The sequence below is a fragment of the Sceloporus undulatus genome, chromosome 2, assembly GCF_019175285.1.
Source record: "Sceloporus undulatus isolate JIND9_A2432 ecotype Alabama chromosome 2, SceUnd_v1.1, whole genome shotgun sequence".
In the NCBI taxonomy this organism is placed as follows: domain Eukaryota; kingdom Metazoa; phylum Chordata; class Lepidosauria; order Squamata; family Phrynosomatidae; genus Sceloporus; species Sceloporus undulatus.
The window spans coordinates 189205021-189220844 of NC_056523.1; the positions used below are offsets into that span (position 1 = coordinate 189205021).

At 43.5% G+C, this 15824-nt stretch overlaps 1 protein-coding gene across 1 annotated transcript; it reads right to left on the reverse strand.

Annotated features, from left to right (window-relative positions):
- Positions 1 to 325: 325 nt before the first annotated feature.
- On the reverse strand, positions 326 to 15466 carry FAM50A (family with sequence similarity 50 member A). Its single transcript, XM_042453946.1, has 14 exons — positions 15315 to 15466; positions 13340 to 13464; positions 12113 to 12197; positions 11858 to 11957; positions 10851 to 10990; positions 9939 to 10015; positions 9386 to 9452; positions 9181 to 9242; positions 7695 to 7771; positions 7014 to 7068; positions 6118 to 6166; positions 5486 to 5556; positions 5093 to 5203; positions 326 to 845 (listed from the first exon to the last, which is right to left on the reverse strand). The coding sequence occupies exons 2-14, from the start codon at positions 13448 to 13450 to the stop codon at positions 837 to 839; spliced, it is 1014 nt and encodes a 337-aa protein (XP_042309880.1). The 5' UTR covers positions 13451 to 13464; positions 15315 to 15466; the 3' UTR covers positions 326 to 836.
- Between the last annotated feature and the right edge of the window lie 358 nt (positions 15467 to 15824).

Genomic DNA, 15824 nt, shown 5'->3' on the forward strand with positions numbered 1-15824 from the left:
ACACTACAAGTTAGGCTTGAAAAGTGGCACTTGCTCAGTTACCTGTGGTGACCAAGAATAATTTCCAGGTAACCAGGGATAGAAAGGGTTGAAAAGGTGAAGAGAGTTGGTTCTGCTTCTACCAGGCCATCAATATGTCAAGCTGTTACAGGTAGGGTGATTTAGTATATTTTGTAGATCTTTTGCATGGCTATTTAAACTTGATTTACTTGCATTGTTGCCCTCAATGGTTAGAGAAAGCATACTAGAATTTAGGAAGTTAGCAGATAAGACAAAAACTGATTTGATAACAGGAAATGCCAGAAACCAAACTAAGCCTTTTTGGCCTTTGGCAACTTTAAAAGTTTATTAAGTCATTTCTCACATTTTGAACAGAACTGTACATACAACTCAATTTCTAAAACCCAAGATGCAATGGGACTAAATTGTATCCAGAAATCATTCTCTGAAATCTAGCTGTGTGAGACAAGTTGTGGTTACTTGATAATAAGAGACATTCTGCACATGATCAATACACACACCATTTTAGCCTACATGCCAGAATTGAAGTCCCAAGTCTCAAAGTAGATTCCAGTACCAAATCATGCTCAAACCAAGTTCTGGCTCAGTGGCTTCAGAACTGGAGCAAGAGGGCTGAGAACCTTGTGGGCTCAAGGCAGCAGAAGGAGCCTCTTCTGGATTGGGAAAGGCAATGTTTATTTCACCAAAGGCTGATACAGTCAGGGATGAGGTACAGATGCAAAGTTGGGAAGGCTGGGCTGGGTTTGACTAAAAAGGAGTTACTGCAGAAGAACCAGGAAGGCCTCAGACAGCCACAAACAACACATATCAGATGCTCACCGGATCTGCGGGGAGAAGCAGAAAGGGAAGAGTTATTCCTGCTCCATCTGTGAGAGCTAGTGCAGCCCTAATCCCTTGGGCAACCTGACTGTAAATGGAGTGGCACTCCAGTTCAACCAAACAGTGCTTATTTATACTCAGGGGGAGCACAGGGCAGCAAATGGCTGGGTAATGTGAATTACCTTGTGGACCACCGTTAATAAACATGGAAAAGGGAATGTAAAGATGCAAAGGGCAAGGCCATAGGTGTACCAGTTAAGGATTATAATTTTGGAAGCAAGTAGGGAAAGTAACACAGCAGGCAGACAAAGCATGTAGTCCAAGGGAATTGGCAGGCAAATTTCAAGCTGCCAGTTGGATGAAGATGCAAAAGGAAGAGATTGAGTTCTAACAGATTTTGACACAAAGATCATATAACTTATTTAAAGGAAAAGAAGCAAAGCCCTTGTTAGCCATCTCCCTCTTGCCTTTGGATGCCTGTATTCTCACACCATCATCATTCCTTCTTGCCGTTATTTCAACAACCTTCCATGCTACATTTGTCCCTGCCTGCATCGCAGGGAGAAGATTCCATCATGAAGGTGTGAGTGGTTGCTATGGAGGATTCTGGGCAAAGTTCCACACTGCATCCAACACTTTGCTGTGGTTTGTTTTTAAAATAGAAAGTTACCACCAGGTTTTAGCAGGAGAGTGGTGTATGTGTGGCGCCAGTCTCATTTTGCTGCTTTTCCTACTCAAAAGTCACACATGCCCATCCCCACGTTATTTTCACCTGGTGGAGTGAGAAAGGTAGTGGTAACTGTAGCTACTGAGAAATACAGTTAGGAAAAGAACAATTAAGCAGTCAGGGACAAAAGTAGCATGGAAGGTTGCTTCCCCTACTGCTTTTTACTGTACTTATTCAAGAGAGTTCTCAAGCTGATTGCCCTTTGCCAAAGTTTCCAAGGTGGTTAAATGGATAACAAAAAACAGCCCCTCAAAGACCAGACTCTGAATGCTTTCATCTTTTAAGGAAAGATGAAATAATCCACACACTGAAGATTATCACACAGAGGAAGCAAACGTCCTCCTCCTGTGATTAAATCGCAATTAAATCCTGTTAATAGCATGAACGGGGGGAAGATTATCACACCCCCAAGCTCGACTCAGGCTTGCATCCTTCCGAGGGAGCTAAAATGAGTACCCAGACTGTTGGGGGCAAATTAGCTTACTTGCTAATTAGCTTACTTGCTGTTCACCGCTATGATCTTTGGAATAGCGGTATATAAATAAAACAAATTATTATTATTATTAATACCAAATTATGCCTCCATTGCTCTTTACAAACAGGACAAGAATGGGAGAAGCATGCAAGGATGTGATAATCTTCACCCTGATCACGCTGTTAACAGGATTTAATGGCGATTTAATAACAGAAGGACAATGCTTGCCTCCCATGTGATCAAGTCTACTGCCTTTTTAAAAACATTATTGTATGGATATGCTGCTCTTACTTTGGGGAGAGGAGGTCCCAGTGGTTTCCAATCAAAATCGCTGAGTCTGCATCTACCCCAACTGAAGGCCCATACAAACAGGCCAAAATAAAGCTGCTTTGGGGCACTTTGGAGGTATGCTGCTTAGATGAAACACATATCTTAAAAGGCCAGAAGCTGCACCAAAGCTGTGATCCAGTCCTTAGTTCTGGAGCATGGCTTTGGCGCGGCTTCTGGCCTCTTAGGACACACGCAGCATTTAAACAGCATACCTCCAAAGTGACCTGAAGCAGCTTTATTTTGGCCTGTCTGTACAGGCTCTCAGTATCTAAACAATCTTGAATCACTCCTTGCGGCACCACATAGCTAATATGTAGGATGGCCCACAATCTTTTTCCCATTGCTGCATCTCCCATCATGGTACTAGACACTGTGAAATATTGGGGGTGGAGGCAAGTCAACTGCTTCAAAGAAGCCCAGCCATCCAGTACAATTTTTTTTTTGGGGGGGGGGGGTATGTTTGCTTCAAGTTTCTGTCAGCTAGGTATCTCTGGACACAGAGCCAGGACTGAAAGGGACAGCCATGTCATCTCTTGAGCTGGTCCCTCAGAGTTGGTATAAAGGTACCACTGAGTTTAGATACCAATTTCTCCCCATATTCCCTTTCAGACCACCCTTGCTCCATTGTGCCAGTGCCACTGGGGACAGAAAACCAGACATCAGGGGTAGAGCCTTCAGTGTGGTTGCTCTGATGATGTAGATTAATCTTTGTAGCTGCCCCTCAGTCTCAAAACAACAAGTATATAAAAATAACAGTTCCTAAAAGCATGTTGGCTGCAATGATTTCATATTTCTGAGATGTCTTGGATTTGGCAGTTCTTTGTGTTTTTATCATTTCCCCCCTCAAAAACTGTTGTAAGCAAACTCACATTTTGGAGAGGTGAGATAGAAAGTGTTTTAAATAAACAAAACAGAAGGCTGTTGAACCAATCTGCTATTTATAGAAGGGTTTTTTTTTCTTCCTTTCTTCTTTCAGGCAACAACATTCAGAAGCGGCTGCACTACATTTCCACTCATTTTGAGGGCCAGCTCATGTCACACAAGCTAAAGACGTCTCACAGTACCACCTATGCCATCCAATTTTGTTTATGTATTAGACAGGATCCGTCAATATCCACTTGGAGAGAATAAAAGTTTCCTTTGAGTCAGAAAGCTGATCCCCTTTTGAATGGCAGTAGTCCAACTATGCTGTAAATGGCTGCAGCATAAATTAAGTCTTATTTTTAAATCAATGTTAAAAATGGAAGTTTCTGCCAGAAATATATTGTACAATTAGGTTTTAGTGTTATTGCATTACTACATAATTCAGAAAATGAACACTCTCATAAAATACAAATGGGGAATCACTCATATTCCAAATGTTGTTGGACTGCAACTCCTATCATCTCTGACCACAATCTGTGCTGCTTATGCTGACAGGAAGTGAAGTCCCATATCATTTGGATGGTCAGAGGTTCTCCAACCCTACACTACAAAGTTCTCCTTCATAAGCCCCATTAGTGTTATGGGCAGGACAGACCTACTTCAATGTGTTTGTGCAGGAGATCTTCCCAGGGTATAAGATGTTATCTTTGTTGTTACCTTCAACAACAAAGCTATTCATTCACTATCCCTAGATTTTAAATTGACTTTGTAAAATAATCTATTTTTCCTTTCGAAAGGACTATCAGTAGCTATCTGCAGACAGTCAGACCCCAGACTTTCCATTCTCATAGATAATGTATTTTAGATTGCTAAACAGTAAGCGACAGAGATCATCGTCACGGACTCTTTCACATGTTACATTCTGGTGACAACTAGTGTGTGAAGACACAGAGCAGAACTGAATGGCCAACGAAAGTTATGGGAAGGAGTCGGGCGCTCAGAGGCTTCCAGTTCAACCAACCTCAGTAATGCTCAATGCATGAGTACAGACAAGGCATTCATTCTCGGCCTCCCATGTCCTATCAGAAACACAGGGATAACTGTACCAGCCTACCTTATAAGGTTGCTGTGATGATTGCAAGGTCTACAAATTGTCAGTGCACGTAAAGCATTTTGAGCGGTTGGAAGCAAAACAGTTTGACTGTGACTGTTGCAGTGTTTCAGATGCCATGATGGGGAGGGATAAATGTGTGGCCTTGTGGAGGGATCAAGAATCCCCCTTCCTTCTGGCTGGAAAAGGGAGTTCTCATCCTCTCTGATCACTGATAAGAGAGAATGGAAACTCCCTTTCCTTACTCAGCCAGCATTTGCAAGTTCTCTGAAAGTGCCTCCTAAGCTTATTTCATTCCCCAGGCAGGCAAAGCAAAGACTGCCAGACCAAAATTCACCACCTCACACTTTGGCTAGGAAACCGATGCCAACAGCGTGTGGCCCCATTTGTGGGATCATCTGGAACACAGGGAACTACAGGTAACGAAATTTGGCCCTTTATTCTATTTTAATTTCCCACCCATTTTACATTTATAGTTTGATTTTTGATGTGTTTCATAGTAATACCAGTCGTTTGTATGTGACCTGAAAGGCAACATATATATCTTTGACTTACAAGCCAATAAGTAAATTAATAATTTAGTTGGCTATGTAAGGAAGTAAAATGTGAATACAAATCTGAATGATCAAATCAGCCAATTTTATGTTGTCATAGTTTTGGAGATGGCTTCATTACCTGCCCTGTCTTGATTTTCCCATCCTCCTACCACCTTCCCCCAGCCCGACCAGGTCACTCCATTCCCTACCGTATACTTGTCCCATTTCTTCTCTGGGTCATAGGGTTCCCATCGGCTTGCAGGGAAAATGTGTTTGTTCTTCTCATACCAGCTGCGAAGCACAACCTTGCCTGCATGGGACTGGAGAATGAGGAAGAAAAGTCAGTGTGGCTATGACCAGGAGATAAGTGCCCATCTAGCTCAGAACAGGAGCGAGAGCAGGAAATTTCCTACAAATGACATAGATTTGCCCACAAAATGGGAAAGGAGAGGAATAGAATGGCCTTCCTGGATTTAACAGCAGGAAAGGCATTGACATTGCTGGGGCTGTGTTTTTTTTTTTAATCAGACAGAGTGTTTCATTCAGGAAATAGGCCTGGAGAACATGGGGAGTTAAGTGTGGTCCATTCCCCTTCCCCTTACCTCATCTTTTTCCACCGTTGCATCACTCAAAAGCCGAACATCATCGTGAACATCAAAATTGAAGAGTGGCCCTAAATTAGAAAGCGTGGACACGTATGAGAAAAGACACATTATGATGCACAGTTCCTGCCCCACAAACTGAAACTCTTCTCTCCAATCATCACCTAAACCTGTAATACTCCATAGTACAAAGTGAATACCTTCTAAGCCTCTCCTCTTTTTCCATTGTTGCCTCAGACAGTAACACTGCTCTTCTTCAATTTAATGCTCCTGGTTGGGTTCACTTACAATTCCCACAATCCTCCATCAACCTTAAGAGTTAGGAATTGTGGGAGTTATAGTGCAATGCACCCAAGAGCACCAGGTTGGGCAAGGCTGCACTACAACTTTCAGTTCTCTTCATATTGCTAGGTACAAAGTTCCTGAAAACTGGCCTTTCCCACACCTCTTTCTGCATTTTTGACATTCCCTGTCTGCTCCCAATCCCAGTGTCCTCTTATTTGCTACATGTAACCAAACTACAGCCCATTATCAACCATCACACCCTTCCTCCATTATCCTGAACCCTTCATCCCAGAAAGCCTCCAATCCAAGGAAGGCAAGGACTGGAAATGGAGACAGAAGAGACTTACCACTTTTCCCCCGAGCCTTTGTGACAATGAAGTCATAGAAGCTATGATGCTAGAAGGGTGGAAAGACAAGGGTTTAAGATACCTCACAAAAATATAAGATATCTCACACAAATATTTCCTGGCCCAGACTGAGAAACCTGCCCAGCGGCCTCACTCCCATTTGTGGAAGATGGCAAATGATACAGCAGGTGTAGATACAAGAACTCAAACATTTGTTGATAGAAAAGCCTAACACATTTCAGCCCATGTTTACTAATAAGACCTTCTTCAGGGGGCTACATAAAATCATAAAAGGACAACAGGTAAATACAGTAGGCCCCCCTCATTTTTGTGGGGGATCTGTTCCGGACCCCCCTGCAAAAACAGAAAACAGCATACTGTCCTTTTTAAGCAAACCTATCCCCACACCCCAGGCACAGCCATAGCCACCTCAGTCCTTTTCAGGTAGACAGAACAGAAACTATCTTGTCTCCATTTGGCCATTAATTTGGTCAAGAAAAACTTCTACAGGATTGCTGGCTGGCAGGGGTAGTTGTTCTCTTAAAATAGCCACCTCTCAAGGTGGGCAGTAAATCTCTAAGAGAAAGTTCAGGCAGTTATGTTAGGGCACGTGCAAGTCCCTCCCTTGCTTGACTGGTTCCCCTAGTACTGCTCTTCACCCTGCCTAATGGCGCAGGATGACAGGAAAGGAAGGCAGTTATCTGTTATCTTTGCATTTTAACCTTTCTCATGGGACAAGTGTGGTGTGGTTTTCAGCTTCCCACTCCTCCCTAATACTCTGGATGGAAAAATTGTGTTGGTTCAGCACTTTGGGCTTCACACATTGGCACTCTAGTATGTCATGGCAGACAGCACAATAGGAAAGTGTTGAAGAGCAGAGTAGGTCACCCACTTACATGTGGGATTATGAGATCTTCCTTGATGTACATAAGTTGCTCCACACCAGCTGACCTGCAGAAGGAGACATAAATTAGAGACTGAACCTAGTAGTTTCTGCACACACTCTTTCTCTCGTCCCCACCCCTTTTCCAAAATCATCAAGAAACTCTGACTGAAACATGAGTTTCTAACCACATTAATTCCTCCTGAGGTTTGCTTACTATAATCATGTATGTGCCTTAGTTTTGTTAAAAAGTCTGCATGAATGCATCATAGTTGTGTGCTCTCTTCCTTTCTCTCATCCACCATTAGAGAGAGGATATGTGTATATTCTAAGCTTCCACTAATTGACTGTATGTATCTTAAAATAAAATATTTATTATCCAACTGTGTATCTGACAATCTCAGGGTGAGGTACATTATGCACAGTACCTTACTTGGTCTGCAATTATGGATCCAAGAATCATCCCCATTTTACAGATTAAGATTTGAGCTAAGAGACAGTGACTTTGCACAAAGCCAGGATTTGAGTCTGGGTCAACCAATGCCAACTCCAATATTAGTTTAAACACTATCATTCTGTATTTTATAGTATACACATGGTCCTATAACAACCATGGGAGAGAGAGAGATTTAGTCATGCAGTTCTCTCAACAGTCTCTGTACCCTACTCCATCCTGCTCTGACAAGGCCTTTACCGGAGTTCACTGAAGTCTTTACGCAAGATTTCCAAAGCCTTTTGTAGAAACTGCTGAATGGTGTTCCCCTTCTTCATCTGCACTGCGGGGAAAACAAGAATCAGTCTGGAGTGGGTTGCTCTCACCGACACAGAATGCAAGCCCAAAACAGACCCTGCAGAATCCTCAACAATGTCCCATGTGGGTATTCATATAAATATACCGTTTCCTGCAAGCACTTCAAGGCAGTGTACTTTGTCCTCCTCCTCCACTTTATCCTCAAAATCACCTTGAGAGGGTAGGTTAGACTAAGAGTGTGATTGGGTAAGGTTCACCCAGTGAGCTTCATGTTCCCATGGAGATTTGAACCTGGACCAACTCTGTTCTTCTAGACCAGGGTGCGAGAAAAGTGCAGCCCCACACTGTTTTTGTACCCTTCCATGAATTTCAATTACCAGAATTTAGAATGCCCCCCAGTGGTTGTGGGAGGCACTTTTGGCATGTTTTTGTCCTCCCAGGTCATTTTAGGCCAGGCCTCAATGAAATTCATGGGGTCGCCATAAGCCAACAAGAGACTTGAAGGCATATACACATATGCACGTGTTGGAAAAGAAATCCTCTTGTGGAGTAAAATAGCCCAGAAAGGGACCAAAATGTGAGACTATTCCCACATCCTCTATGGGGCATTGGAGGGCAATCAAGCAAAAGATGTGGCACCCAAACCCCCAATAGCTGCACATCCGTTCTACAGTGACACTCTGAATCAGCCCCACGCCAGCATCCTCCAGATGCATTCAACTATGAATTTCATCATATCCCAACATAACCATGTTAACTGGGGGTGGTGAGACCTGAAGCTCATCAGATCTGGAGATGGTGGTATGGGGAAAGCTGCTCTTGAAAACCATATCCACAGTTCTGGTCTCTATTTGTCTTTCCCTTGCCCTCTTTTATCAAGAAAGCCTATGCATTGATATAAACAGGACTTACAACTTCAACTATATTTAGTTAACTAAAATTAGGTGTACTGTTTTGTGTGATGAGTGTTTCAGTGATGAGAACTGTGAGCTAAAGTGCTACAATATTCTGGGGCTGCTATTTTTCCTCTGGTGCATGATAAAAATGACACATAAAATATTAATGGTGTTTTCTTTGGGGCTGAGGATGCTGAAACTCAGCAAGTGTGGATCTGATCAGCACCTCGGACGGGAGATCATCAGGAAACTCATACCAGCAGCAGCAGCCACACACACTTCCTCTGTCTTGGTGTAGGAGGTCAAGAGACTAGACTAAATCTGCCAAAGGTGCCAGCAAGGAATCTGGATAGTGGCAAGGCAGAAATTTTTAAAAGTTACCCTTGGACCCAAAATATGTAGAGGAGGCTACACATTGTGAGTTAATGCGTTGAATGAAAAAGGTACCATGACTCCTAGTATGCCCCACACCCAGCTATCTGCTCCTTTTATGAAACTGTGGTGGAAATCTAATACCGGGAGGGAGATCTCACCTTGACAGTTCGGCGGTGTCCAGAGCCATCCCAGTAGCTAAAGGTAATTTCAATTTCTTCACCTAGCCAGAGATGGGAGGAAGGGGGGAAAAAACAAAAACCTTGAGGGTAAAACCAAAGCCTGATCTGAAGACTTCTGGTGACTCCCTATAAGCATGGCATTCTTGCCTATGACTCCCTGCCAGACCTGCCATCCCTCACTCACTCTTGATTTTCTCCTGTTTGGCCTCCCACTCCTGACGTAGCTCTTCCCGCAGGCGGTTTTCTTCTTCCTGAAAATAGGAGGGAAGGGGGGAAAAGCAGCCCATTAGTTCATGCTGCAAAAAGAAGCCATCCACAAGGTGAAAGCAGACAGTGATGTGCTTTGGAAGATGGAGCTGGGTAGGGAGTTGGGTTCTCTCATGGGCACCATTTATTTACTACTTGTCATGACTTTAGGCAAGCCTCAGAAGAAGGCAATGGTAAACCTCCTCTAAACAAATCTTGCCCTGCCCCCGCCCCCAAATAAACCATGACAGGTTTGCCTTAAGGTCGCCATAAGTCAGAAGCAACTTGAAGGTACATGCTGCCACCACTTCTCTACTCTGGTCCATTTTCCCACCACTGTATCCTAACAACAATGCAATCAGGTAGATTAGGCTGAGAGAGAGAGTCACTGAAGGAGTCAGGCCTAGATAGGACCTAGATCTCCCAAGTCCCAATCCAGCACTCTAGTGGCTACTACACTGGCTTTCAATGGAGGCATGTAACCACCTTACCTCACGGTCACGGTCAGGCAGGAAGCTAGTGTCCACATCTGGGTTCTTCCCCAGTTTCTTCTTCTTGGAAGGCAGCTCTGAGCAAGATGGAGAAAGCACAAATGAGCAAGGAACTAGTCTCAGAACTCCACCACCTAAACTTAACACCCACCCCCTTTGTTCTCTATGCCCCTACTGCATTTCACTATCATTATTCCAGGTCTACTCAGATGCTTTCCATCTGCAAACATCCAGTTGTCCATGCACTGGTAACTTTTCAATTAGACTACTGCAATATACATTACATGTGGGCAGTTCTTGAAGATGACTCAGAAACTGCAGCTGGTGCAAAATGCAGCAGCTTGAATGCTCAATGAAATTCCATCCAGATATCATATAACATCAGTTCTGAAGGAATTGCACTGGCTACCAATACATTTCTATTCTGAAATCAAGGTTCTGGCAATAACGTTTAAAGCCCAAAACGGATTGGAATCTTGAAGGAAGGACACTTGAGGGAGTGTGTGTGTGTGCGTTTACCAAGAACTGAAATCTATTGGACAAGCCGTTCTCCATGTCTCGTCGGTAAGGAAAATACATTCTGGGATGAAATGGGAGAGGGCCTTTTCTGTGGTAGCACCCCAGTTGTGGAATTTCTTCCCTTGGAAGCCTGAATGGCACCAGCATTGGAATCATCTTGGCACTAAGTTAAAACCTAGCTTTTTGTTAAAGCCTTCTGGCCAAACTGATTTTATCGAGGTTGCACATGTTTTATGGTTATATTATTCAAAATCATATTTTAAACTTTTTAAACTTTTGTAGTTATTTATTGCTTTAAACTTATTCTATTGCAAGCCACTCTTGAGATCCTCCGATAAAAGGAAATATATAAATATTTTAAAGAAAAAGTAATAAAAACTTCCTGTTCCTCACCTTCCCGCTCTAACTCTGCTTCCTCCTCCTCCTCCTCAGCTCCATCCTCTTCCTCCTCTTCATCCAAAGTGAAGGACAAGCTCGAGATCTTACGTTTTTGCTCCTGTTTGCGCTCCCGTTCCCGCATCCGCTCCAACTTCCTGTGAGGGCCAAAGCAGAGTCATCTGTGAAAAATAGGCACACTTTGGGAAGGGGAAATGAACTCTGCCAGGATCTTTGAGAGATGCAGGGAGCTGAGAAACATTAAGAAAATGGTAGAGGAAAGGAAAGACTACATCCTTATGTCCATAAAAACAAAAACAGTCCTCCCTGGTTTGTCTCCATCCTGTAGTAATCAAAGAAATATTGCCTCTGAGCATAGAGGCTCCATCAAATTAGGTAACCAACCCCACTACCAGCTTCTGTCCAGTGGGGTAATTTGTCCTCTGTGAATATAAATGAAGTAGAAATCCAGGCTATTTTAATTCCTTGGGCAGTGAATTCTGTAAGTTAGTTATGCACTGCATGAAGGAGTACTTTCTATGCTAAATGTGCTGCTCCCAACTAACAGCTTACATCAGATGTGGGGAACCTCAGGCAGGCCAAATTCAACTCTCTTGGTGCTCCAATCATAATCCCTTTTATCCCAAACACCATCACTGGGTGGTTTTCCATATTTTGAATTTTTACTCATTTTAAAAGGTTGAAATGTCTCTCTTAAAGCTCTTACAAAGAATTTTTAAACAACAACAAAAGTTAAAGGTTTAAGCTACTATTTTTGGTCCCACTCTCTTCCAGTTGATCCCATCTAGCACTAGGGTGCACCCCTCAGAATCACTCTGAAAATGAACATGGCCCTCAGCCTTAAGGTTCCCCACTCTTGGCTTACATTCTTAGCCTGTAAAGTACTCCAGCTGTCAGCTACCACCATAGGTTCAATAAGTAGAGAAGGTTCAATAAGTACAGAATCCCCCCCAGCCACCACCTTAGACTACCTAGAATGAATACAAGCCCACCCCACGACTCACAGCTGCAGTTCTTTGGACTGCTCCTTCTTCGCCAGCTGCTTCTCCCGTTCCTTTACAAGAGCTTCTTGCTTGGCCTTCATGTCATTTAAGGTCACCAGGCCTATCAGAAGAAAGCAAACTATGTCTCAGACACATAAGGGTTGAGCATTCAGTGATAGGCCAGGAACTGGAATCCATTCAGCCAAGCTGAGATTTAAAAGAGAAATTCCTGAGTTTTGTTTTCAAATGCACACGTGCAAAAACACACACACTTACCAACTGTGCTGGATTTCAGCTCTGCTTCCACTGCATCGTAATGGGCAGAGAACTTCTTGTCAATATTTGACTTCATGATGTTTTCCTGCAAAGGGGAAAGGACAGATCATGGATCATGTTTCCCACAAGAAGGGAGAAGCCCCATAACTTTCCAATTCCTAAACCAACCTTCTTGGCCTAAACCCTGAGCTTGGAAGAGTTTCTATTTTGGACCACAAGAATTCCACTTCTTTGATCACAAGTCACGTTCCATGAGAAAGGAGAAACGGCCATGGCAAGAAGCCCTTTACACCAAAATAGAGAGAATACCTTTGGCATTGTCTCAGCAAATCAAACAGGAAATTTGTTCGCTATCATCTAAAAGGTTGGGAGGTAAGAACCAAGCAGGAGGATCTGCAGTTGCATTTGGAAGGCAAAGTGCTTGCAGAACAAAACCCAAGACAAGGCAACAGGACAGTATCTATTTGAGAGACTTCCAGGCAATCATACACTGCATTTTTGAATACCAGTATGGAGAAAACAAGCAAGGTGAGCAAAGAGTTGTCAGAAGCAGACCTTGGTGGAAAAGATCTAAAATACTTGAATACTATATTATTATTATTATTATTATTATTATTATTATTATTAAGGGTTGTAAAGCTAATTATAAAAAGGCAGGGAAAGGAAGAAAAGAGCCTTTAAGTCCATGCACTGCAGTAGTAAATGATCACCCAGTTCCAGAATGAAGAGAATGGCAATACCTGTGAATGGATCTGAGTCAAAACAAGGAAAGAAAAATCAATGTAAATTGTAGCTACAAATCCACATATCCATCAAACAGCTGGAGGAATCATTTTTAACAACTTTCCTTGTTTCCTGATGCTAAAAACACTGTGCAGGATTAAAATATTGCTGATGTCAACAAAACTGTTCTTCTGTTATTAGGACTACAGAAAAAGTGTTAGGATATTTCAATCCAGACATTAATTTAAAATTTCCCTAAGTGTTGACAGAAAAGGCAGCTGTACCTGATGGGGCAGGTCAAGTATGTTGACTTAGGTCCAAACACACTGTAGAAATAATCCAATCTGAGACAGCTTTAACTGCCCTGGCTCAGTGCTAGGCACCAGAGTTCTGACAGAGAAGGCTAAATGTCTCACAAAACTACAGTTCCCAGAATTTCCTGCCACTGAGCCAGGGCACTAAACCCCCATGCCGGTGCCCACCAAGATTTTCACTTCCACTCACCTCCGCAATGCGTTGCCTCATCTGCTCCATATGCTCACGCTGCCTCTCCCTCTTCTTCATCAGCTGGAGCGCCCGGCCAGCCTCACTGGCAGCTCCCTTGTATTGCGCCATGGTTGCTGATGAACCTGGGAGACACAATGCACAATATGATTTTACAAAGTTGCCTTGTATTTTCTATTCTGGCCCTCATCTTGCTTGTCTTTCGACGGCAGGCTAATAGGAATAGCAATAGCAAGTACATTTCTATACCGCTTATCAATGCACATAAGCACTGACTAAGTGGTTTATAAAGTGTAAGCTAATTGCCCCCAACAAGCTAGGTATTCATTTTAGTGACCTACAAAGGATGACAGGCTGAGTCAACATTGAGCCCCTGGCTGGGATTAAACTCACAATCTTGAAGCTGTGAATGGCTGCAATACTGGCATTTAACCACTGCACCACTGGGCTAAGATGTTTTTATTTAAGCAAGCATTTAAAACATAAACATGCCATGGTTGTTTTTGTATTCGGCATGTATATTTGTCACGCCTTTTAACTTCTGTATATTTGTAATGTAATTTTATATTATTTTTAGATGATTTTAACTGTTTTAAATTTTATTGTAATTTTTTTAAAATCTGTGAGCCGCCTTGGGTCCCTTTGGGGAGAAAGGCAGCATATAAATTAAACAAACAAATAAATATTGTAGCAAGCAATGCCTGTTCATAAATATTCACCGCCTCCACCATCATCACTTTAGTGTAGGACTGAGGCACTCTGGTTCTTCAAGGGTTTTGGACTTCAACTCCCATAAGCCCCAGTAATATTCTAAGACAAATCTATCATGGGGTTTTCTTGTCAAGTTTCTTCAGGAAGTTTGCCATTGTCACCCTCTGAGGCTGAGACCCATGTCTGAGTCTCCCAATATGTTTGACTCGCCCCCAAGTCCTCAGGAATCCCTCTCTGACCAGGAAGGCTATCTGAGCAGCTCTAGCAGCAGCCACAGCAGCTCCGATTCACCCATCCTGGACACTTCAAGACATCTTCCCATCTTTAGCAGACTCTCCATCTCTGACGAATAACCTGGTGTTGCTTCTCAACCTCTTCCTCTGCCCAAAGTCTCCCAGTGGGTTTCGTGGCTGAGCTGGGATTTGAACTCTGGTCCCCAGATTCACAGTCCAACACACAAACCACTATGCCACCCTCACTCTCTATTTTTGGCTTACAGTGACTCAAAGGGCTTTCTTGGCAAGAAAGAGGATCTGCCTTTGGCTTCCCCTGAGGCTGAGAGTGACTTGCCCAAGGTCACCCAGTGGGTTTTATGGCTCAGCTGGGATTTGAACCCTGATCTCCAAAGTCACAGTCCAACACACAAATCACTATGCCACCCTGGCTTTCTGTTTTTGGCTTATGGTATCCCAAGGGCTTTCTTGGCAAGATTTGTTCAGGGGAGGGGGTCTGCCTTTGTCTTCCTCTGAGGCTGAGAGAGTGCGACTTGCCCAGGGTCACCCAGTGGGTTTTGTGGCTGAGCTGGGATTCAAACCCTGGTCTCCAGAGTCACAGTCTAACACACAACCCACTACACCACCCTGGCTCTCTTTTTGGCTTATGGCGACACTATCCCAGGGTTTTCTTGGCAAGATTTGTTCAGAGGAGGTTTGTGCCACTGCCTTCCTCGGAGGCTGAGAGAGTGTGACTTCTTGCCCAGGGTCACTGAGTGGGTTTCCATGGCTGTGTATTGATTCAAACCCTGGACTCCAGAGTCATAGTCCAACACTGAAACCACCCACTACACCCCGCATATACAACTGGGACTCCTTTCTTCATACAAAGCATGGCTTCCCCCATTGACTCAAACTCCTGTTCTATGAAAAGAAGCCCAATACAGTACAAGAGAAGAGGACCCCCCCCCAAAACCCAGAAAACAAGGCTGAGCCAGAAGGAAGAGGATGGGAGGGTGAGATACAAAATGGTGGGTGGCTGTGAGCCTCACCTGGTCAAGCCTAGGACAAACCTCCCCTTCCTCCTCTCTCTGCAACAGAAGAAGAAAGCCCCTTCCCTTCAGAAGATGCAACCACCAGCTCCCTTAAACTACGTCATTGATATGAGACCGGAAATGGCCTCTGTTTACTTCCGCTATAAACTGAAGGCAGCCCTTGCTTTGGTTCTCCACAGAGTGGCGCCTCTCTGCCCCATGACACCTCTATGGTCCAAAACACAGAAATAAACATCCATTTAAGGCCACTTTAACTGCCCTGGTTGAATGCTAAGGAATTCTGGGAACTGTAGTTTTGTGAGGCATTTAGCCTTCTCTGTCAGAGAGCTCTGGTGCCACAATAAACTACCATTCCCAGGATTCCCCCCAGCCAAGGCAGTTAATGTGGTCTGAAACTGGGTTATTATTTCTGCAGTGTGTTTTGGGCCTATTTGTGCATCTTTGTTGTTGTTTTGTGCCTCCAACCAAGTCTCTTTTTTTAACTTAAGGCCACCTTCTTCTTGGCCA